Source organism: Scyliorhinus torazame, chromosome 4, assembly GCF_047496885.1.
Source record: "Scyliorhinus torazame isolate Kashiwa2021f chromosome 4, sScyTor2.1, whole genome shotgun sequence".
Lineage (NCBI taxonomy): Eukaryota > Metazoa > Chordata > Chondrichthyes > Carcharhiniformes > Scyliorhinidae > Scyliorhinus > Scyliorhinus torazame.
In genome coordinates, this window is record NC_092710.1 from 1,710,111 (window position 1) to 1,733,109 (window position 22,999).

Here is a 22,999-nt window from a genome sequence, read left to right on the forward strand (position 1 = left end):
ACCCCTCCCCATGACCCAGACTGTGCACTCTGACCCCTTCCCATGACCCTGACTGAACACCTCACTCCTCCCCATGACCCAGACTGTGCACTCTGACCCCTTCCCATGACCCTGACAACCACTGATCCCTCCCCATGACCCAGACTGTGCACTCTGACCCCTCCCCATGACCCAGACTCTGCCCCTGACCCCTCCCCATGACCCAGACTGTGCACTCTGACCCCTCCCCATGACCCAGACTGTGCACTCTGACCTCTCCCCATGACCCAGACTGTGCACTCTGACCCGTCCCCATGACCCACACTGTGCACTCTGACCCCTCCCCATGACCCAGACTGTGCACTCTGACCCCTTCCCATGACCCTGACTGAACCCCTCACTCCTCCCCATGACCCAGACTGTGCACTCTGACCCCTTCCCATGACCCTGACAACCCCTGATCCCTCCCCATGACCCGACTGAACCCCTCACTCCTCCCCATGACCCAGACCAACCCCATGAGTAGTCGGCTGGTGATTGACACGAACCTTTCAGCCCCGAGAACTCAGCTCACCCTCGCAGATCCCAGCAGTGACCTCGCTGCCATCCCAGTGTCCCTCATCTGGCCATGACCCTGTCGCCCCCCCCCCACTGTGCCCCTGGTAACCCAGTGCCCCCCCCCATGCCCGTCGCCGGCTAGTTGGTGATGGTGAAGCAGCCTTGTGTGTTCCACTGCTGGTCCCGGATTCGCCGCATGGATTGGATCTGAGGACGGTGGGCACCCCACTCATTCCAATGTTGGTACTCGCCCTTCTCCAGGAGGAACTGGCAACCTCGGTAACCGGGGTATTCATACCCCACCCACCTACCGGGAGACAGAATAAGAACATAAGAACGAGGAGCAGGAGTCGGCCATCTGGCCCCTCGAGCCCCCTCCGCCATTCAATGAGATCATGGCTGATCTTTTGTGGACTCAGCTCCACTTTCCGGCCCGAACACCATAACCCTTAATCCCTTTATTCTTCAAAAAACTATCTATCTTTATCTTAAAAACATTTAATGAAGGAGCCTCTACTGCATCACTGGGCAAGGAATTCCAGAGATTCACAACCCTTTGGGTGAAGAAGTTCCTCCTAAACTCAGTCCTAAATCTACTTCCCCTTATTTTGAGGCTATGCCCCCTAGTTCTGCTTTCATCCGCCAGTGGAAACAACCTGCCCGCATCTATCCTATCTATTCCCTTCATAATATATGTTTCTATAAGATCCCCCCTCATCCTTCTAAATTCCAACGAGTACAGTCCCAGTCTACTCAACCTCTCCTTGTAATCCAACCCCTTCAGCTCTGGGATTAACCTAGTGAATCTCCTCTGCACACCCTCCAGTGCCAGTACGTCCTTTCTCAAGTAAGGAGACCAAAACTGAACACAATACTCCAGGTGTGGCCTCACTAACACCTTATACAATTGCAGCATAACCTCCCTAGTCTTAAACTCCATCCCTCTCACAATGAAGGACAAAATTCCATTTGCCTTCTTAATCATCTGTTGCACCTGAAAACCAACTTTTTGCGACTCATGCACTAGCACACCCAGGTCTCTTTGCACAGCAGCATGTTTTAATATTTTATCATTTAAATAATAATCCCTTTTGCTGTTATTCCTACCAAAATGGATAACCTCACATTTGTCAACATTGTATTCCAATTGTCTGACCCTAGCCCATTCACTTAGCCTTTCCAAATCCCTCTGCAGACTTCCAGTATCCTCTGCACTTTTTGCTTTGCCACTTATCTTAGTGTCGTCTGCAAACTTGGACACATTGCCATTGGTCCCCAACTCCAAATCATCTATGTAAATTGTGAACAGTTGTGGGCCCAACACTGATCCCTGAGGGACACCACTAGCTACTGATTGCCAACCAGAGAAACACCCATTAATCCCCACTCTTTGCTTTCTATTAATTAACCAATCCTCTATACATGCTACTACTTTCCCCTTGATGCCATGCATCTTTATCTTATGCAACAACCTTTTGTGTGGCACCTTGTCAAAGGCTTTCTGGAAATCCAGATATACCACGTCCATTGGCTCCCCGTTATCTACCGCACTGTTAATGTCCTCAAAAAATTCCACTAAATTAGTTAGGCACGACCTGCTCTTTATGAACCCATGCTGCGTCTGTCCAATGGGACAATTTCCATCCAGATGCCTCGCTATTTCTTCCTTGATGATAGATTCCAGCATCTTCCCTACTACCGAAGTTAAGCTCACTGGCCTATAATTACCCACTTTCTGCCTACCTCCTTTTTTAAACAGTGGTGTCACGTTTGCTAATTTCCAATCCGCCGTGACCACCCCAGAGTCTAGTGAACTTTGGTAAATTATCACTAGTGCATTTGCAATTTCCCCAACCATCTCTTTTAGCACTCTGGGATGCATTCCATCGGGGCCAGGAGACTTGTCTACCTTTAGCCCCATTAGCTTGCCCATCACTACCTCCTTGGTGATAACAATCCTCTCAAGGTCCTCACCTGTCATAGCCTCATTTCCATCAGTCACTGGCATGTTATTTGTGTCTTCCTCTGTGAAGACCGACCCAAAAAACCTGTTCAGTCCCTCAGCCATTTCCTCATCTCCCATTACTAAATCTCCCTTCTCACCCTCTAAAGGACCAATATTTACCTTAGCCACTCTTTTTTGTTTTATGTATTTGTAGAAACTTTTACTATCTGTTTTTATATTCTGAGCAAGTTTACTCTCATAATCTATCTTACTCTTCTTTATAGCTTTTTTAGTAGCTTTCTGTTGCCCCCTAAAGATTTCCCAGTCCTCTAGTCTCCCACTAATCTTTGCCACTTTGTATGCTTTTTCCTTCAATTTGATCCTCTCCCTTATTTCCTTAGATATCCACGGTCGATTTTCCCTCTTTTTACCGCACTTCCTTTTTTTTGGTATAAACCTTTGCTGAGCACTGTGAAAAATCACTTGGAAGGTTCTCCACTGTTTCTCAACTGTTTCACTATAAAGTCTTTGCTCCCAGTCTACCTTAGCTAGTTCTTCTCTCATCCCATTGTAATCTCCTTTGTTTAAGCACAAAACTCTAGTGCTTGATTTTACCTTCTCACCCTCCATCTGTATTTTAAATTCCACCATATTGTGATCGCTCCTTCCGAGAGGATCCCTAACTATGAGATCCTGAAACAATCCTGTCTCATTACACAGGACCAGATCTAAGACCGCTTGTTCCCTCGTAGGTTCCATTACATACTGTTCTAGGAAACTATCGCGGTTACATTCTATAAACTCCTCCTCAAGGCTGCCTTGACCGACTTGGTTAAACCAATCGACATGTAGATTAAAATCCCCCATGATGACTGCTGTACCATTTCTACATGCATCTGTTATTTCTTTGTTTATTGCCTGCCCCACCATAATGTGACTATTTGGTGGCCTATAGATTACTCCTATCAGTGACTTTTTCGCCTTACTATTCCTGATTTCCACCCAAATGGATTCAACCTTATCCTCCATAGCACCGATGTCATCCCTTACTGTTGCCCAGATGTCATCCTTAAATAACAGAGCTACACCACCTCCCTTACCATCCACTCTGTCCTTCTGAAAGGTTTGATACCCTCGGATATTTAACTCCCAGTCGTGACCATCCTTTAACCATGTTTCAGTAATGGCCACTAAATCACAGTCATTCACGATGATTTGCGCCATCAACTCATTCACCTTATTCCGAATACTACGAGCATTCAGGTAAAGTACACTTATGTTGGCTTTTTTACCTCTGTTTTGAATCTTAACACCTCGATCAGTAACCTCTCCTAAGTTATATTTCCTCTTAACCTTTCTCCTAATTTTCCTTGTCGTTGAACCCATATCTTCCTGTAACAACCTGCCGCGTCGCTTACCATTAATGTTTTCACTTCCCGTTTTATTTCTTTTAGTATTCCTGGTCCTATTCACTGAGCTCCCCTCAGTCACTGTACCTTGTACTGTCGCCCTTTTTGATTTTTGACTATGGCTTCTCTGCCTTACACTTTCCCCCGTACTGCCTTTTATTTCTGTCCCTGTTTTACTACATTCCAACTTCCTGCATCAGTTCCCATCTCCCTGCCACATTAGTTTAAACTCTCCCCAACAGCTCTAGCAAACACCCCCCCCTCCCCCCCCCCCAGGACATCGGTTCCAGTCCTGCCCAGGGGCAGACCGTCAGGTTTGTACTGGTCCCACCTCCCCCAGAACCGGTTCCAATGTCCCAGGAATTTGAATCCCTCCCTCTTGCACCATCTCTCGAGCCACGTATTCATCCTCTCTATCCTGACATTCCTACTCTGGCTAGCTCGTGGCACTGGTAGCAATCCTGAGATTACTACCTTTGAGGTCCTACTTTTTAGTTTAACTCCTAGCTCCCTAAATTCAGCTTGTAGGACCTCATCCCGTTTTTTACCTATATCGTTGGTGCCTATGTGCACCACGACAGCTGGCTGTTCACCCCCCCCCCCCCCCCAGAATGTCCTGCAGCCGCTCCGAGACACCCTTGACCCTTGCACCAGGGAGGCAACATACCATCCTGGAGTCTCGATTGCGTCCGCAGAACCGCCTGTCTATTCCCCTTACAATTGAGTCCCCTATCACTGTAGCCCTGCCATTCTTCTTCCTGCCCAGCTGCGCAGCAGAGCCAGCCACGGTGCCATGAACCTGGCTGCTGCTGCCTTCCCCTGGTGAGCCATCTCCCTCAACAGTATCCAAAGCGGTATATCTGTTTTGCAGGGAGATGACCGCAGAGGACACCTGCACTGCCTTCCTACTCTTGCTCTGTCTTTTGGTCACCCATTTTCTATCTCCCTCAGTACCTTTCACCTGCGGTGTGACCAACTCGCTAAACGTGCTATCCACAACGTCCTCAGCATCGCGGACACTCCAAAGTTAGTCCATTCGCAGCTCCAGAGCCGGCAAGCGGTCTAACAGGACCTGCAACTGGACACACTTCTTGCACGTGAAGGAGCCAGGGACAGTGGACGTGTCGCTGAGCTCCCACATCTCACACGAGGAGCATGACACGGGTCTGAGATCTCCTGCCATGTCTTAAACCTTTGGTTAACTTCAACAATTTGAATTCCCCCCCCAAAATTTAAATAAATAAATAAACAACGAAGAAAAAAATAAATAAATATACCAATGAAAAGAAACAGAAAAACAGAAACACTACTTACCAGTCACAAAAAGCACTTCCTCCCCACCCAGCTTCGAATTCCCACCTCGATTCAAATTCCCAAACTCGCTCTTTGCTGTCTCACTCTGGCTGTGTCTTCTCTGGCTCACTGGGAGAACTCACTGGGAGTGAGCTTACAAGTGGCTCTTTTTAAACTGTCCTGAATTGACTCCCCTCCCCACCTGCTTTTAGATCAAAGTAGATTTAAGTGACTGACACTTAACTGCCAACCAGTCATGTGAGTGGGTGGGGCAGCCCTTGTTAACCTACACTGCACAATTCTAGCTTAATTTAAATTAATTTAAACATCTGAAATGTAAAAGGAGCTGCCTTACTGATTCAATTCCCAATTGAGGGAGTGAGGAAGGTTAAAGAGGTGAGCAACCTCGGAAATAATCAGAGAGGTGATGATATTCCACTGATCAACAGAGGGAGCAGCAAGTAAAGAGGATGTGAGTGGCGAGGAGGATGTTGGGGATGTGAGTGGCGAGGAGGATGTTGGGAGTGTGAGAGGCGAGGAGGATGTTGGGGATGTGAGTGGCGAGGAGGATGTTGGGACTGAGTGGCAAGGAGGATGTTGGTAGTGTGAGTAGCGAGGAGGATGTTTGGAATGTGAGTGGCGAGGAGGATGTTGGGGATGTGAGTGGCGAGGAGGATGTTGGGGATGTGAGTGGCGAGGAGGATGTTGGGAATGTGAGTGGCAAGGAGGATGTTGGTAGTGTGAGTGGCGAGGAGGATGTTGGGGATGTGAGTGGCGAGGAGGATGTTGGGGTTGTGAGTGGTGAGGAGGATGTTGGGGATGTGAGTGGCGAGGAGGATGTTGGGGATGAGTGGCGAGGAGGATGTTGGGAATGTGAGTGGCGAGGAGGATGTTGGGAGTGTGAGTGGCGAGGAGGATGTTGGGAGTGTGAGTGGCGAGGAGGATGTTGGGAGTGTGAGTGGCGAGGAGGATGTTAGTAATGTGAGTGGTGAGGAGGATGTTGGGAGTGTGAGTGGCAAGGAGGATGTTGGGAATGCGAGTGGCGAGGAGGATGTTGGGAATGCGAGTGGCGAGGAGGATGTTAAGAAGCTTCAAGGTTATATGGACAGGTTGAGTGAGTGGGTAAATACGTGGCAGGTGCAGTGTATCGTGGATAAATGTGAAGGTATCCACTTGGGACAGAGAATCAGAATGAGAGAGTGTTATTTAAATGGTGATGGATTGGGAAATGTTGGTGTGCAGAGGGACCTGGGTGTCCGAGTGCACCAGTCTCTGGAAGCAGCATCTGCGTACGTCAAACGGTGAGGAACACAGATGGTATGTCGGCCTTCATTGCGAGAGGATTGGAGTACAGGAGCGAGGATGTCTTACTGCAGCTGTACAGGGCTCCGGGTGAGATCACACCTGGGGTATTGTGGGCAGTTTTCATCTCCTTATCTGAGGCAGGATTAACATTAGCTCCGTTGCCTGGACAGCTGATGCAGGGCGAGGCCAGCACCAAATCCCCGTACCGGCTGAGGTTATTCATGAACCTTGTGCCTCGTCTGAGGTGACCCTCGGGTTAAACCACCACCGGTCAGCTCCCCCTCAAAGGGGGAAGGAGCAGCCGATGGTCTTCTGGGAATATGGAGACTTTATGCAGAGAGATTACTCGACCATTAATGTTTCAAAGGGAGTGAGGAGAGCGTTTACACACATCATCGACCATGACCGCGTGAATGGTGGAGCGGGTTCAAAGGCCAAATGGTCTTGTATTTCCAGAGGTCTGGAATCTGACACCTCTCTATGCAGTGGTCCCCTGCCTCATGTTCTCCTTTCTCACCGGGCACACAGCGTTGGAGAGAACGATGATCATTTATACTTACGTCCCACAGCTCACAGACATACTCCCCACTCGATTGGTAAATCCGTATGAATACAGACTGGGAACATCATCGTCCACGATCTCCATCTTGCGTCCTTTGAGTCCGGCCATTTCATACAGGCACACCTTGTGTTGACGGGGATCCTGAAATAAAGCAACATAACCCTTAATATTTCACTGATCACTCCATTTGCTGAGCGGTGGGTGATCCAGTGGAGGTGTGGTCGGTGAGTGATCCAGTGAGGTGCGGTCAGTGGGCGATCCAGTGGAGGTGTGGCCAGTGGGCGATCCAGTGGAGGTGTGGCCAGTGGGTGATCCAGTGGAGATGTGGTCAGTGGGTGATCCAGTGGAGGTGCGGTCAGTGGGTGATCCAGTGGAGGTGCGGTCAGTGGGTGATCCAGTGGAGGCACGGTCAGTGGGTGATCCAGTGGAGGCGCGGTCAGTGGGTGATCCAGTGGAGGTGTGGTCAGTGGGTGATCCAGTGGAGGTGCAGTCAGTGGGTGATCCAGTGGAGGTGCGGTCAGTGGGTGATCCAGTGGAGATGCGGTCAGTGGGTGATCCAGTGGAGGCGCGGTCAGTGGGTGATCCAGTGGAGGCGCGGTCAGTGGGTGATCCAGTGGAGGTGTGGTCAGTGGATGATCCAGTGAAGGTGCAGTCAGTGGGTGATCCAGTGGAGGTGAGGTCAGTGGGTGATCCAGTGGAGGTGCGGTCAGTGGGTGATCCAGTGGACGTGTGGTCAGTGGGTGATCCAGTGGAGGCGTGGTCAGTGGGTGGTCCAGTGGAGGTGTGGTCAGTGGGTGATCCAGTGGAGGCGCGGTCAGTGGGTGATCCAGTGGAGGTGCGGTCAGTGGGTGATCCAGTGGAGGTGCGGTCAGTGGGTGATCCAGTGGAGGTGCGGTCAGTGGGTGATCCAGTGGAGGTGCGGTCGGTGGGCGATCCAGTGGAGGTGCGGTCAGTGGGTGATCCAGTGGAGGTGCGGTCAGTGGGTGATCCAGTGGAGGTGCGGTCAGTGGGTGATCCAGTGGAGGTGCGGTCGGTGGGGGATCCAGTGAGGTGCGGTCAGTGGGTGATCCATTGGAGGTGCGGTCAGTGGGTGATCCAGTGGAGGTGTGGTCAGTGGGTGATCCAGTGGAGGTGCGGTCGGTGGGTGATCCAGTGGAGGTGCGGTCAGTGGGTGATCCAGTGGAGGTGTGGTCAGTGGGTGATCCAGTGGAGGTGCGGTCGGTGAGTGATCCAGTGGAGGTGTGGTCGGTGGGTGATCCAGTGGAGGTGCGGTCAGTGGGTGATCCAGTGGAGGTGCGGTCAGTGGGTGATCCAGTGGAGGTGCGGTCAGTGGGTGATCCAGTGGAGGTGTGGTCGGTGGGTGATCCAGTGGAGGTGCGGTCAGTGGGTGATCCAGTGGAGGTGCGGTCAGTGGGCGATCCAGTGGAGGTGCGGTCGGTGGGTGATCCAGTGGAGGTGCGGTCAGTGGGTGATCCAGTGGAGGTGCGGTCAGTGGGTGATCCAGTGGAGGTGCGGTCAGTGGGTGATCCAGTGGAGGTGCGGTCAGTGGGTGATCCAGTGGAGGTGTGGTCAGCTGAGTTGGTCTGATGCATCGCTGCTCCCATCGCTGAATCCCCCACAATCCACATCCTGGGGGTAACCATTGATCAGAAACTGAACTGGGCCCAGCCACATTAATACTGTGGCTACCAGGGCAGGTCAGAGGCTGGGAATCCTGCGGAGAGGAACTCACCTCCTGACCCCCCAAAGCCTGTCCCCCATCGACAAGGCACAAGTCAGGAGTGTGAGGGAAACTCTCCACTTGCCTGGATGAGCGCAGCTCCAACAACACTCGAGAAGCTCGACACCATCCAGGACAAAGCAGCCCCGCTTGATCGCTCCCCTTCCACAAACATTCACTCTCCCCCACCCCGACGCACAGTGTCAGCCGTGTGTCCCATCTACAAGATGCCCCCCAGCGACTCATCGAGGTTCCTCAGGCAGCACCTTCCAAACCCACGCCCACCTCCATCGAGAAGGACAAGAGCAGCAGATACCTGGGAACCCCCCCCACCTGGAGGCTCCCCTCCGAGTCACTCACCACCCCGACTGGGAAATATATCGGCCGTTCCTTCACTGTCGCCGGGGCAACAGCCTGGAACTCCCTCCCTAACAGCACAGTGGGTGTACCTACACCTCGGGGACGGCAGCGGTTCAAGAAGGCAGCTCACCCCCACCTTCTGAAGGGGAAATAGGGACGGGCAGTGAATGCTGGCCTCACCAGCAACGTCCACACCCCGTGAATGAAAAGCTAAAAATGAAGCAGAGGAGCGAGTGAGGCCTGATTAAAGGTCAGAGTCACTGTTGGCGTGCTAGCCACTGAGTGAATTACAGAGCAAGAGCCCAGAGGGAGGGCAGAGGTCTAGAATCAACATTCAACCAAGCGAAATGATCGGAGGGACACGTACCATGTGAACAGGCCGGAAGGACATGACGTAATCATTTCTATAACTATTCGACCAGGCGTCCCAGCGAGGAAACTCCCCTTTCTCCAGTATAAACATTTCACCCGAAAAATTGCACTTGTCGTAGATGACCCATCTGGAACAGAGAATGGGATGAGATTAACTTTGACCACAACCGGAGACACCTTAACTCCAGTAAAAAATCTTCCAGCAATCCCATTCAAACACCGCTTCTCCCTGTACATCGCATTCTCATCTCTCCCAAACCTCTCCAACCCCTATCCTAGACAATCCCTACAATCCCTCTTTCCCGCAATCCCACACTTTTCCAAATTTGTTCCTCTTTCCCCTTCTCCGCAAATCCCAACTTTCTCCGTGGATCCGTCATTTCCACAATTTCACCATATCCCCAACTGTCCCTCACACCCCCTTATCTCTCACACCCGTCCACTCCCGGCACCCTCAATCCCAACTCACCACCTTCCTCAATCCCAACTCACCACCTTCCTCAATCCCAACTCACCACCTTCCTCAATCCCAACTCACCACCTTCCTCAATCCCAACTCACCACCTTCCTCAATCCCAACTCACCACCTTCCTCAATCCCAACTCACCACCTTCCTCAATCCCAACTCACCACCTTCCTCAATCCCAACTCACCACCTTCCTCAATCCCAATTTACCACCTTCCTCAATCCCAACTCACCACCTTCCTCAATCCCAATTACCACCTTCCTCAATCCCAACTCACCACCTGCCTCAATCCCAATTTACCACCTTCCTCAATCCCAACTCACCACCTTCCTCAATCCCAATTTACCACCTTCCTCAATCCCAACTCACCACCTTCCTCAATCCCAACTCACCACCTTCCTCAATCCCAACTCACCACCTTCCTCAATCCCAATTACCACCTTCCTCAATCCCAACTCACCACCTTCCTCAATCCCAACTCACCACCTTCCTCAATCCCAACTCACCACCTTCCTCAATCCCAACTCACCACCTTCCTCAATCCCAACTCACCACCTTCCTCAAACCCAACTCACCACCTTCCTCAATCCCAATTACCACCTTCCTCAATCCCAACTCACCACCTTCCTCAATCCCAACTCAACACCTTCCTCAATCCCAACTCACCACCTTCCTCAATCCCAACTCACCACCTTCCTCAATCCCAACTCAACACCTTCCTCAATCCCAACTCACCACCTTCCTCAATCCCAATTACCACCTTCCTCAATCCCAACTCACCACCTTCCTCAATCCCAACTCACCACCTTCCTCAAACCCAACTCACCACCTTCCTCAATCCCAACTCACCACCTTCCTCAAACCCAACTCACCACCTTCCTCAATCCCAACTCACCACCTTCCTCAATCCCAATTACCACCTTCCTCAATCCCAACTCACCACCTTCCTCAATCCCAACTCACCACCTTCCTCAATCCCAATTTACCACCTTCCTCAATCCCAATTTACCACCTTCCTCGATCCCAACTCACCAACTTCCTCAATCCCAACTCACCAACTTCCTCAATCCCAAATAAATACATTATCCCAGTATTGCTCAATCCCAAATGGCCAGCATCTCCCATCCCCTACAATCCCGAAAACCCCTTCTTCCATATCCATGAATCCCAAAAACCGCGTTCTCCACAATTTCGGATGTTACCAACGAACGGCGATCTGAGGATGGCGCTCAGTTTCAAAGAACTACAATCTTCCAACTCCCTCACTCCCAACAAAATATCTTTCCAAAATACCCCTCAATCCCACACACCAACTCCAATCTCCCTCACTTCGAACTAAACACCTCCTCCCCATAGCCTTCAATCCCACTCAATGTCACGCACACTTCATACATCCACCATCACCAACAATCTGTCAGAGGGTCAGTACTGAGGGAGTGCCGCACTATCAGAGGGTCAGTACTGAGGGAGTGCCGCACTGTCAGAGGGTCAGTACTGAGGGAGTGCCGCACTGTCAGAGGGTCAGTACTGAGGGAGTGCCGCACAGTCAGAGGGTCAGTACTGAGGGAGTGCTGCACTGTCAGAGGGTCAGTACTGAGGGAGTGCCGCACTGTCAGAGGGTCAGTACTGAGGGAGTGCTGCACGGTCAGAGGGTCAGTACTGAGGGAGTGCCGCACTGTCAGAGGGTCAGTACTGAGGGAGTGCTGCACGGTCAGAGGGTCAGTACTGAGGGAGTGCCGCACTGTCAGAGGGTCAGTACTGAGGGAGTGCTGCACTGTCAGAGGGTCAGCACTGAGGGAGTGCTGCACTGTCAGAGGGTCAGTACTGAGGGAGTGCCGCACTGTCAGAGGGTCAGTACTGAGGGAGTGCCGCACTGTCAGAGGGTCAGTACTGAGGGAGTGCCTCACTGTCAGAGGGTCAGTGCTGAGGGAGTGCTACACTGTCAGAGGGTCAGTACTGAGGGAGTGCCGCACTGTCAGAGGGTCAGTACTGAGGGAGTGCCGCACTGTCAGAGGGTCAGTACTGAGGGAGTGCCGCACTGTCAGAGGGTCAGTACTGAGGGAGTGCTGCACTGTCAGAGGGTCAGTACTGAGGGAGTGCCGCACTGTCAGAGGGTCAGTACTGGGGGAGTGCTGCACTGTCAGAGGGTCAGTACTGAGGGAGTGCCACACTGTCAGAGGGTCATTGCTGAGGGAGTGCTGCACTGTCAGAGGGTCAGTACTGAGGGAGTGCCGCACTGTCAGAGGGTCAGTACTGAGGGAGTGCCGCACTGTCAGAGGGTCAGTACTGAGGGAGTGCCGCACTGTCAGAGGGTCAGTACTGAGGGAGTGCCGCACTGTCAGAGGGTCAGTACTGAGGGAGTGCTGCACTGTCAGAGGGTCAGTACTGAGGGAGTGCCGCACTGTCAGAGGGTCAGTACTGAGGGAGCGTTGCACTGTCAGAGGCTCAATACTGAGGGAGTGCCGCACTGTCAGAGGGTCAGTACTGTGGGAGTGCCGCACTGTCAGAGGGTCAGTACTGAGGGAGTGCCGCACTGTCCGAGGGTCAGTACTGAGGGAGAACCGCACTGTCAGAGGGTCAGTACTGAGGGAGTGCCGCACTGTCAGGTCAGTACTGAGGGAGTGCTGCACTGTCAGAGGGTCAGTACTGAGGGAGTGCTGCACTGTCAGAGGGTCAGTACTGAGGGAGTGCCGCACTGTCAGAGGGTCGGTACTGAGGGAGTGCCGCACGGTCAGAGGGTCGGTACTGAGGGAGTGCCGCACTGTCAGAGGGTCGGTACTGAGGGAGTGCCGCACTGTCAGAGGGTCGGTACTGAGGGAGTGCCGCACTGTCAGAGGGTCAGTACTGAGAGAGTGCAGCACTGTCAGAGGGTCGGTACTGAGGGAGTGCCGCACTGTCAGAGGGTCGGTACTGAGGGAGTGCTGCACTGTCAGAGGGTCAGTACTGAGGGAGTGCTGCACTGTCAGAGGGTCAGTACTGAGGGAGTGCTGCACTGTCAGAGGGTCAGTACTGAGGGAGTGCCGCACTGTCAGAGGGTCAGTACTGAGGGAGCGCCGCACTGTCAGAGGGTCAGTACTGAGGGAGTGCCGCACTGTCAGAGGGGCAGTACGGAGGGAGCGCCGCACTGTCAGAGGGTCAGTACTGAGGGTGCGCCGCACTGTCAGAGGGTCAGTACTGAGGGAGTGCTGCACTGTCAGAGGGTCAGTACTGAGGGAGTGCTGCACTGTCAGGGTGTCAGTACTGAGGGAGCGCCGCACTGTCAGGGGTCACTACTGAGGGAGTGCTGCACTGTCAGAGGGTCAGTACTGAGGGAGTGCCGCACTGTCAGAGGGGCAGTACTGAGGGAGCGCCGCACTGTCAGAGGGTCAGTACTGAGGGAGTGCCGCACTGTCAGAGGGTCAGTACTGAGGGAGTGCCGCACTGTCAGAGGGTCAGTACTGAGGGAGTGCCGCACTGTCAGAGGGTCAGTACTGAGGGAGTGCTGCACTGTCAGAGGGTCAGTACTGAGGGAATGCCGCACTGTCAGAAGGTCAGTACTGAGGGAATGCCGCACTGTCAGAGGGTCAGTACTGAGGGAGTGCCGCACTGGCAGAGGGTCAGTACTGAGGGAGTGCCGCACTGTCAGAGGGTCAGTACTGAGGGAGTGCCGCACTGTCAGAGGGTCAGTACGGAGGGAGCGTCGCACTGTCAGAGGCTCAATACTGAGGGAGTGCCGCACTGTCAGAGGGTCAGTACTGAGGGAGTGCCGCACTGTCAGAGGGTCAGTACTGAGGGAGTGTCGCACTGTCAGAGGGTCAGTACTGAGGGAGCGCCGCACTGTCAGAGGGCCAGTACTGAGGGAGTGCCGCACTGTGAGAGGGTCAGTACTGAGGGAGTGCCGCACTGTCAGAGGGTCAGTACTGAGGGAGTGCCGCACTGTCAGAGGGTCAGTACTGAGGGAGTGCCGCACTGTGAGAGGGTCAGTACTGAGGGAGTGCTGCACTGTCAGAGGGTAGGTTCTGAGGGAGTGCCGCACTGTCAGAGGGTCAGTACTGAGGGAGTGCCGCACTGTCAGAGGGTCAGTACTGAGGGAGTGCCGCACTGTGAGAGGGTCAGTACTGAGGGAGTGCCGCACTGTCAGAGGGTCAGTACTGAGGGAGTGCTGCACTGTCAGAGGGTCAGTACTGGGGGAGTGCCGCACTGTCAGAGGGTCAGTACTCAGGGAGTGCCGCACTGTCAGAGGGTCAGTACTGAGGGAGCGCTGCACTGTCAGAGGGTCAGTACTGAGGGAGTGCCGCACTGTCAGAGGGTCAGTACTGAGGGAGTGCTGCACTGTCAGAGGGTCAGTACTGGGGGAGTGCCGCACTGTCAGAGGGTCAGTACTCAGGGAGTGCTGCACTGTCAGAGGGTCAGTACTGAGGGAGTGCCGCACTGTCTGACTCTGTTGCAAGAGATCAGAGTATCGGGAAGCATCTTTATAATGGAGATTCTACAGCCTTGTCCACATTGCTCCTCAGCCCATTCCGATTCCAACCTGCCCCATTGACCACAACATTGACTTACGGTCCACACTCTACTCGCATGGAGCCAATCCGCTCGAAGCCCATATCACAGACATTCATGCACTCGCCAGTAACCTCCAAACACCGGCCTCGGAAATTCTCCTGCTCAAAGATGAACATCTGTTGAAAACAAAGTACAGAACGTTCATCAGGGAGGTTTGAGAGCAAAGTCCAGCCCCAAAACAGTGTGTGTCTCAGAGAGTATCGGCTAGTCCTGTTGGCCTCCTCCTGTTCCTGTGTAACAGGCTGGAGAAGGGGCTGAATGGGGCCTCCTCCTGTTCCTGTGTAACAGGCTGGAGAAGGGGCTGAATGGGGCCTCCTCCTGTTCCTGTGTAACAGGCTGGAGAAGGGGCTGAATGGGGCCTCCTCCGGTTCCTGTGTAACGGGCTGGAGAAGGGGCTGAATGGGGCCTCCTCCTGTTCCTGTGTAACAGGCTGGAGAAGGGGCTGAATGGGGCCTCCTGTTCCTGTGTAACAGGCTGGAGAAGGGGCTGAATGGGGCCTCCTCCTGTTCCTGTGTAACAGGCTGGAGAAGGGGCTGAATGGGGCCTCCTCCTGTTCCTGTGTAACAGGCTAGAGAAGGGGCTGAATGGGGCCTCCTTTTCCTGTGTAACAGGCTGGAGAAGGGGCTGAATGGGGCCTCCTCCTGTTCCTGTGTAACAGGCTGGAGAAGGGGCTGAATGGAGCCTCCTCCTCTTCCTGTGTAACAGGCTGGAGAAGGGGCTGAATGGGGCCTCCTCCTGTTCCTGTGTAACAGGCTGGAGTAGGGGCTGAATGGAGCCTCCTCCTCTTCCTGTGTAACAGGCTGGAGAAGGGGCTGAATGGGGCCTCCTCCTGTTCCTGTGTAACAGGCTGGAGTAGGGGCTGAATGGGGCCTCCTCCTGCTCCTGTGTAACAGGCTGGAGAAGGGGCTGAATGGAGCCTCCTCCTCTTCCTGTGTAACAGGCTGGAGAAGGGGCTGAATGGGGCCTCCTCCTGTTCCTGTTTAACAGGCTGGGGAAGGGCTGAGTGGGGCCTCCTCCTGTTCCTGTGTAACAGGCTGGAGAAGGAGCTGAATGGGGCCTCCTCCTGTTCCTGTGTAACAGGCTGGCGAAGGGGCTGAATGGGGCCTCCTCCTGTTCCCGTGTAACAGGCTGGAGAAGGGGCTGAATGGGGCCTCCTCCTGTTCCCGTGTAACAGGCTGGAGAAGGGGCTGAATGGGGCCTCCTCCTGTTCCTGTGTAACAGGCTGGAAAAGGGGCTGAATGGGGCCTCCTCCTGTTCCTGTGTAACAGGCTGGAAAAGGGGCTGAATGGGGCCTCCTCCTGTTCCTGTGTAACAGGCTGGAAAAGGGGCTGAATGGGGCCTCCTCCTATTCCTGTGCAACAGGCTGGAGAAGGGGCTGAATGGGGCCTCCTCCTGTTCCTGTGTAACAGGCTGGAAAAGGGGCTGAATGGGGCCTCCTCCTATTCCTGTGCAACAGGCTGGAGAAGGGGCTGAATGGGGCCTCCTCCTGTTCCTGTGTAACAGGCTGGAGAATGGGCTGAATGGGGCCTCCTCCTGTTCCTGTGTAACGGGCTGGAGAAGGGGCTGAATGGGGCCTCCTCCTGTTCCTGTGTAACAGGCTGGAGAAGGGGCTGAATGGGGCCTCCTCCTGTTCCTGTGTAACAGGCTGGAGAAGGGGCTGAATGGGGCCTCCTCCTGTTCCCGTGTAACGGGCTGGAGAAGGGGCTGAATGGGGCCTCCTCCTGTTCCTGTGTATCAGGCTGGAGAAGGGGCTGAATGGGGCCTCCTCCTGTTCCTGTGTAACAGGCTGGAGAAGGGGCTGAATGGGGCCTCCTCCTGTTCCTGTGTAACGGGCTGGAGAAGGGGCTGAATGGGGCCTCCTCCTCTTCCTGTGCAACAGGCTGGAGAAGGGGCTGAATGGGGCCTCCTCCTGTTCCTGTGTAACCGGCTGGAGAAGGGGCTGAATGGCGCCTCCTCCTCTTCCTGTGCAACAGGCTGGAGAAGGGGCTGAATGGGGCCTCCTCCTGTTCCTGTGTAACGGGCTGGAGAAGGGGCTGAATGGGGCCTCCTCCTCTTCCTTTGTCACAGGCTGGAGAAGGGGCTGAATGGGGCCTCCTCCTGTTCCTGTGTAACAGGCTAGAGAAGGGGCTGAATGGGGCCTCCTCCAGTTGCTATGTAACAGGCTGGAGAAGGGTTTGAATGGGGCCTCCTCCTGTGAGAGGAGGACACTGGGACAGACAGTCAGCACCTAGAGGAGAGTGAGAGAGAGGAGGACACTGGGACAGACACTCAGCACTTAGAGGAGAGTTTGAGAGGAGGACACTGGGACAGACAGACAGCACCTAGAGGAGAATGTGAGAGGGGGACACTGGGACAGTTAGTCAGCAGCACCTAGAGGAGAGTGTGAGAGTGCGACACCGGGACAGACGGTCAGCACCTAGAGGAGAGTGTGAGAGCAGAACACTGGGACAGACAGACAGCACCTAGAGGAGCGTGTGAGAGGGGGACACTGGGACAGTTAGTCAGCAGCACCTAGAGGAGAGTGTGAGAGGGCGACACCGGGACAGACAGTCAGCACCTAGTGGAGAGTGTGAGAGGAGAACACTGGGACAGACAGACAGCACCTAGAGGAGAGTGTGAGAGGGGGACACTGGGACAGTTAGTCAGCAGCACCTAGAGGAGAGTGTGAGAGGGCGACACCGGGACAGACAGTCAGCACCTAGTGGAGAGTGTGAGAGGAAGATACTGTGACAGACAGACAGCACCTAGAGGAGAGTGTGAGAGGGGGACACCGGGATAGACAGTCAGCACCTAGAGGAGAGTGTGAGAGGAGAACACTGGGACAGACAGACAGCACCTAGAGGAGAGTGTGAGAGGGGGACACCGGGACAGTCAGCACCTAGAGGTGGGTGTGTGAGGCAGATACTGTGACAGTCAGCACCGAGAGGAGAGTGTGAGAGGGGGACACCGGGACAGACAGTCAGCACTTAGAGGAGAGTGTGAGAGGGGGACACCGGGACAGACAGTGAGTACCTAGAGGAGAGTGTGAGAGGGGGACACTGGGACAGTTAGTCAGCAGCACCTAGAGGAGAGTGTGAGAGTGAGACACCGGGACAGACAGTCAGCACCTAGAGGAGAGTGTGAGAGCAGAACACTGGGACAGACAGACAGCACCTAGAGGAGAGTGTGAGAGGGGGACACTGGGACAGTTAGTCAGCAGCACCTAGAGGAGAGTGTGAGAGTGCGACACCGGGACAGACAGTCAGCACCTAGAGGAGAGTGTGAGAGGAGAACACTGGGACAGAGAGACAGCACCTAGAGGAGAGTGTGAGAGGGGGACACTGGGACAGTTAGTCAGCAGCACCTAGAGCAGAGTGTGAGAGGGCGACACCGGGACAGACAGTCAGCACCTAGAGGAGAGTGTGTGAGAAGGACATGGGACAAACAGATAGCACCTAGAGGAGAGTGTGAGAGGAGGACACTGGGACAGTCAGTCAGTACATAGAGGAGAGTGTGAGAGGAGGACACTGAGACAGTCAGTCAGCACGGAGACGAGAGCGTGTGAGGCGGACACCGGGACAGTCAGCACCTAGAGGTGGGTGTGAGAGGCAGATACTGTGACAGTCAGCACCGAGAGGAGAGTGTGAGAGGGGGACACCGGGACAGGCAGTCAGCACCTAGAGGAGAGTGTGAGAGGGGGACACCGGGACAGACAGTCAGCACCTAGAGGAGAGTGTGAGAGGGGGACACTGGGACAGTTAGTCAGCAGCACCTAGAGGAGAGTGTGAGAGTGCGACACCGGGACAGACAGTCAGCACCTAGAGGAGAGTGTGAGAGGAGAACACTGGGACAGACAGACAGCACCTAGAGGAGAGTGTGAGAGGGGGACACTGGGACAGTTAGTCAGCAGCACCTAGAGGAGAGTGTGAGAGGGCGACACCGGGACAGACAGTCAGCACCTAGTGGAGAGTGTGAGAGGAGAACACTGGGACAGACAGACAGCACCTAGAGGAGAGTGTGAGAGGGGGACACTGGGACAGTTAGTCAGCAGCACCTAGAGGAGAGTGTGAGAGGGCGACACCGGGACAGACAGTCAGCACCTAGTGGAGAGTGTGAGAGGAAGATAATATGACAGACAGACAGCACCTAGAGGAGAGTGTGAGAGGGGGACACCGGGACAGACAGTCAGCACCTAGAGGAGAGTGTGAGAGGAGAACACTGGGACAGACAGACAGCACCTAGAGGAGAGTGTGAGAGGGGGACACCGGGACAGTCAGCACCTAGAGGTGGGTGTGTGAGGCAGATACTGCGACAGTCAGCACCGAGAGGAGAGTGTGAGAGGGGGACACCGGGACAGACAGTCAGCACCTAGAGGAGAGTGTGAGAGGGGGACACCGGGACAGACAGTCAGCACCTAGAGGAGAGTGTGAGAGGAGAACACTGGGACAGACAGACAGCACCTAGAGGAGAGTGTGAGAGGAGAACACTGGGACAGACAGACAGCACCTAGAGGAGAGTGTGAGAGGGGGTCACTGGGGCAGTTAGTCAGCAGCACCTAGAGGAGAGTGTGAAAGGGCGAAACCGGGACAGACAGTCAGCACCTAGAGGAGAGTGTGAGAGGAGGACATGGGACAAACAGATAGCACCTAGAGGAGAGTGTGAGAGGAGGACACTGGGACAGTCAGTCAGCACGGAGACAACAGCGTGTGAGGCGGACACCGGGACAGTCAGCACCTAGAGGAGAGTGTGAGTGGGGGATACTTGGACAGGCAGCACCGAGAGGAGAGTGTGCGAGGAGGACACTGGGACAGACAGTCAGCACCTAGAGGAGAGTATGAGAGAAGGACACTGGGACAGACAGTCAGTACCTAGAGGAGAGTGAGAGAGGAGGACACTGGAACAGACTGCAGCACCTGGAGGAGAGTATGGGAGGGGGACACTGGAACAGACAGTCAGCACCTAGAGGAGAGTGTGAGTGGAGGACACTGGTACAGGCAGCACCTAGAGGAGAGTGTGAGAGGAGGACACCGGGAGACATTCAGCACCTAGAGGAGAGTGTTATAGGAGGACACCGGGATAGACATTCAGCACCTAGAGGAGAGTGTGAGAGGAGGATACCGGGATAGACATGCAGCACCTAGAGGAGAGTGTGAGAGAAGGACACTGGGACAGACAGTCAGCACCTAGAGGAGAGTGTGAGAGGAGGACACCGGGAGACATTCAGCACCTAGAGGAGAGTGTGAGAGAAGGACACTGGGACAGACAGACAGCACCTAGAGGAGAGTGTGAGAGGGGGTCACTGGGGCAGTTAGTCAGCAGCACCTAGAGGAGAGTGTGAGAGGGAGAAACCGGGACAGACAGTCAGCACCTAGAGGAGAGTGTGAGAGGAGGACACTGGGACAGTCAGTCAGCACGGAGACGAGAGCGTGTGAGGCGGACACCGGGACAGTCAGCACCTAGAGGAGAGTGTGAGTGGGGGACACTGGGACAGTCAGCACCTAGAGGAGAGTGTGAGTGGGGGATACTGGGACAGGCAGCACCTAGAGGAGAGTGTGCGAGGAGGACACTGGGACAGACAGTCAGCACCTTGAGGAGAGTGAGAGGAGGACACCGGGAGACATTCAGCACCTAGAGAGTGTTATAGGAGGACACCGGGATAGACATTCAGCACCTAGAGGAGAGTGTGAGAGGAGGATACCGGGATAGACATGCAGCACCTAGAGGAGAGTGTGAGAGAAGGACACTGGGACAGACAGTCAGCACCTAGAGGAGAGTGTGAGAGGAGGACACCGGGAGACATTCAGCACCTAGGGGAGAGTGTGAGAGGAGGATACCGGGATAGACATGCAGCACCTAGAGGAGAGTGTGAGTTGGCGACCCTGGGACAGACTGACCTTGTAAGGTGCCATTTCCACCTGACCAGTCTTCCTGTCGGAATGTTTCCCATCAGTTTTGCTCTCTGTTTCTGCCATCGTTCAGTCTCCGAGCTGAAAAAGAACATCATCATTTACCAACTTCACCGAGGCATCGTCTGGGGAGGGACCGAGGGTGCTGAGTGAGTGGAGGTATTCACTCACTGCTCCACCGCACACTGCCACCCCCCTCACACTGACACGCCCTCACTCTGACACTTCCCCCATCACTCCATCCTCACACTGACACCTCCTCACTCTGACTCTCCCCTCACTCCTCCCTCAATCTGCCACTCACCCCTCACACTGACACCCACTCACTCTGACGCTCCCCCTCACACTGACACTCCTCCCTCAGTGACACTCCCCCATCACTCCACCCTCACACTGACACCCCGTCACTCTGACTCTCCCCTCACTCCTCCCTCACTCTGACACTCCCCCCTCACACTGACACTCCCCATCACTCCACCCTCACACTGACACTCCCCCCCTCACACTGACACTCCCCCCTCACTCCCCCCTCACACTGACACTCCCCCCTCACACTGACACTCCCCCCTCACACTGACACTCCCCCTTCACACTGACACTCCCCCCTCACTCCCCCCTCACACTGACACCCCGTCACTCTGACTCTCCCCTCACTCCTCCCTCACTCTGACACTCCCCCCTCACACTGACACTCCCCCATCACTCCACCCTCACACTGACACTCCCCCCTCACACTGACACTCCCCGTCACTCTGACTCTCCCCTCACTCCTCCCTCACACTGACACTCCCCCTCACACTGACACTCCCCCATCACAGTGACACTCCCCCCTCACACTGACACTCCCCCTCACACTGACACTCCCCCCTCACACTGACACTCCCCCCTCACACTGACACTCCCCCCTCACACTGACACCCCGTCACTCTGACTCTCCCCTCACTCCTCCCTCACTCTGACACTCCCCCCTCACACTGACACTCCCCCATCACTCCACCCTCACACTGACACCCCGTCACTCTGACTCTCCCCTCACTCCTCCCTCACTCTGACACTCCCCCCTCACTCTGACACTCCCCCTCACACTGACACTCCCCCCTCACACTGACACTCCCCCCTCACACTGACACTCCCCCCTCACACTGACACTCCCCCCTCACACTGACACTCCCCCCTCACACTGACACCCCGTCACTCTGACTCTCCCCTCACTCCCCCCTCACACTGACACTCCCCCATCACTCCCCCCTCACTCTGACACTCCCCCCTCACACTGACACTCCCCCCTCACACTGACACTCCCCCATCACTCCCCCCTCACACTGACACTCCCCCTCACACTGACACTCCCCCCTCACACTGACACCCCCTCACACTGACACTCCCTCCTCACACTGACACTCCCCCTCACACTGACACTCCCCCTCACTCTGACACTCCCCCCTCACACTGACGCTCCCCCCTCACACTGACACTCCCCCTCACACTGACACTCCCCCTCACACTGACACTCCCCCTCACACTGACAATCCCCCATCACTCCCCCCTCACACTGACACACCCCCATCACTCCCCCCTCACACTGACACTCCCCCCTCACACTGACACTCCCCCCTCACTCCCCCCTCACACTGACACTCCCCCCTCACACTGATACTCCCTCCTCACTCCCCCCTCACACTGACACTCCCCCCTCACACTGACACTCCCCCCTCACTCCCCCTCACACTGACACTCCCCCCTCACTCCCCCCTCACACTGATACTCCCTCCTCACTCCCCCCTCACACTGACACTCCCCCCTCACACTGACACTCCCCCTCACTCCCCCCCTCACACTGACACTCCCCCCTCACACTGGCACTCCCCCCTCACACTGACACTCCCCCCTCACACTGACACTCCCCCCTCACACTGACACTGCCCCCTCACACTGACACTCCCCCCTCACACTGACACTCCCCCCTCACACTGACACTCCCCCCTCACTCCCCCCTCACACTGACACTCCCCCTCACTCCCCCCTCACACTGACACTCCCCCCTCACACTGACACTCCCCCCTCACTGACACTCCCCCCTCACTCCCCCCTCACTGACACTCCCCCCTCACAATGACACTCCCCCCTCACACTGACACTCCCCCCTCACAATGACACTCCCCCCTCACACTGACACTCCCCCCTCACACTGACACTCCCCCCTCACACTGACACTCCCCCCTCACACTGACACTCGCCCCTCACACTGACACTCGCCCCTCACACTGACACTCCCCCCTCACTCCCCCCTCATACTGACACCCACCTCACACTGACACTCCCCCCTCACTCTGACACTCCCCCTTCACTCTGACACTCCCCCCTCACTCCCACTCACACTGACACTCCCCCCTCACACTGACACTCCCCCCTCACACTGACACTCCCCCCTCACACTGACTCCCCCTCACAATGACACTCCCCCCTCACACTGACACTCCCCCCTCACACTGACACTCCCCCCTCACACTGACACTCCCCCCTCACACTGACACTCCCCCCTCACACTGACACTCCCCCCTCACACTGACACCCCCGTCACTCTGACTCTCCCCTCACT

At 55.1% G+C, this 22,999-nt stretch overlaps 1 protein-coding gene across 1 annotated transcript in view; it reads right to left on the bottom strand.

Moving 5' to 3' along the window:
- Nucleotides 1–397: 397 nt before the first annotated feature.
- LOC140410093 (beta-crystallin B1-like) overlaps nucleotides 398–22,999 on the bottom strand; it is a 32,934-nt gene continuing 10,332 nt past the window's right edge. The window contains exons 2-6 of the mRNA XM_072498030.1: nucleotides 20,389–20,481; nucleotides 14,513–14,631; nucleotides 9,499–9,631; nucleotides 7,050–7,192; nucleotides 398–844 (exon numbers count right to left, since the gene is read on the bottom strand). Coding sequence (XP_072354131.1) covers nucleotides 676–844; nucleotides 7,050–7,192; nucleotides 9,499–9,631; nucleotides 14,513–14,631; nucleotides 20,389–20,466 — 642 coding nt within the window. The 5' untranslated portion in view covers nucleotides 20,467–20,481 and the 3' untranslated portion in view covers nucleotides 398–675. The remainder of the gene's footprint in view (nucleotides 845–7,049; nucleotides 7,193–9,498; nucleotides 9,632–14,512; nucleotides 14,632–20,388; nucleotides 20,482–22,999) is intronic.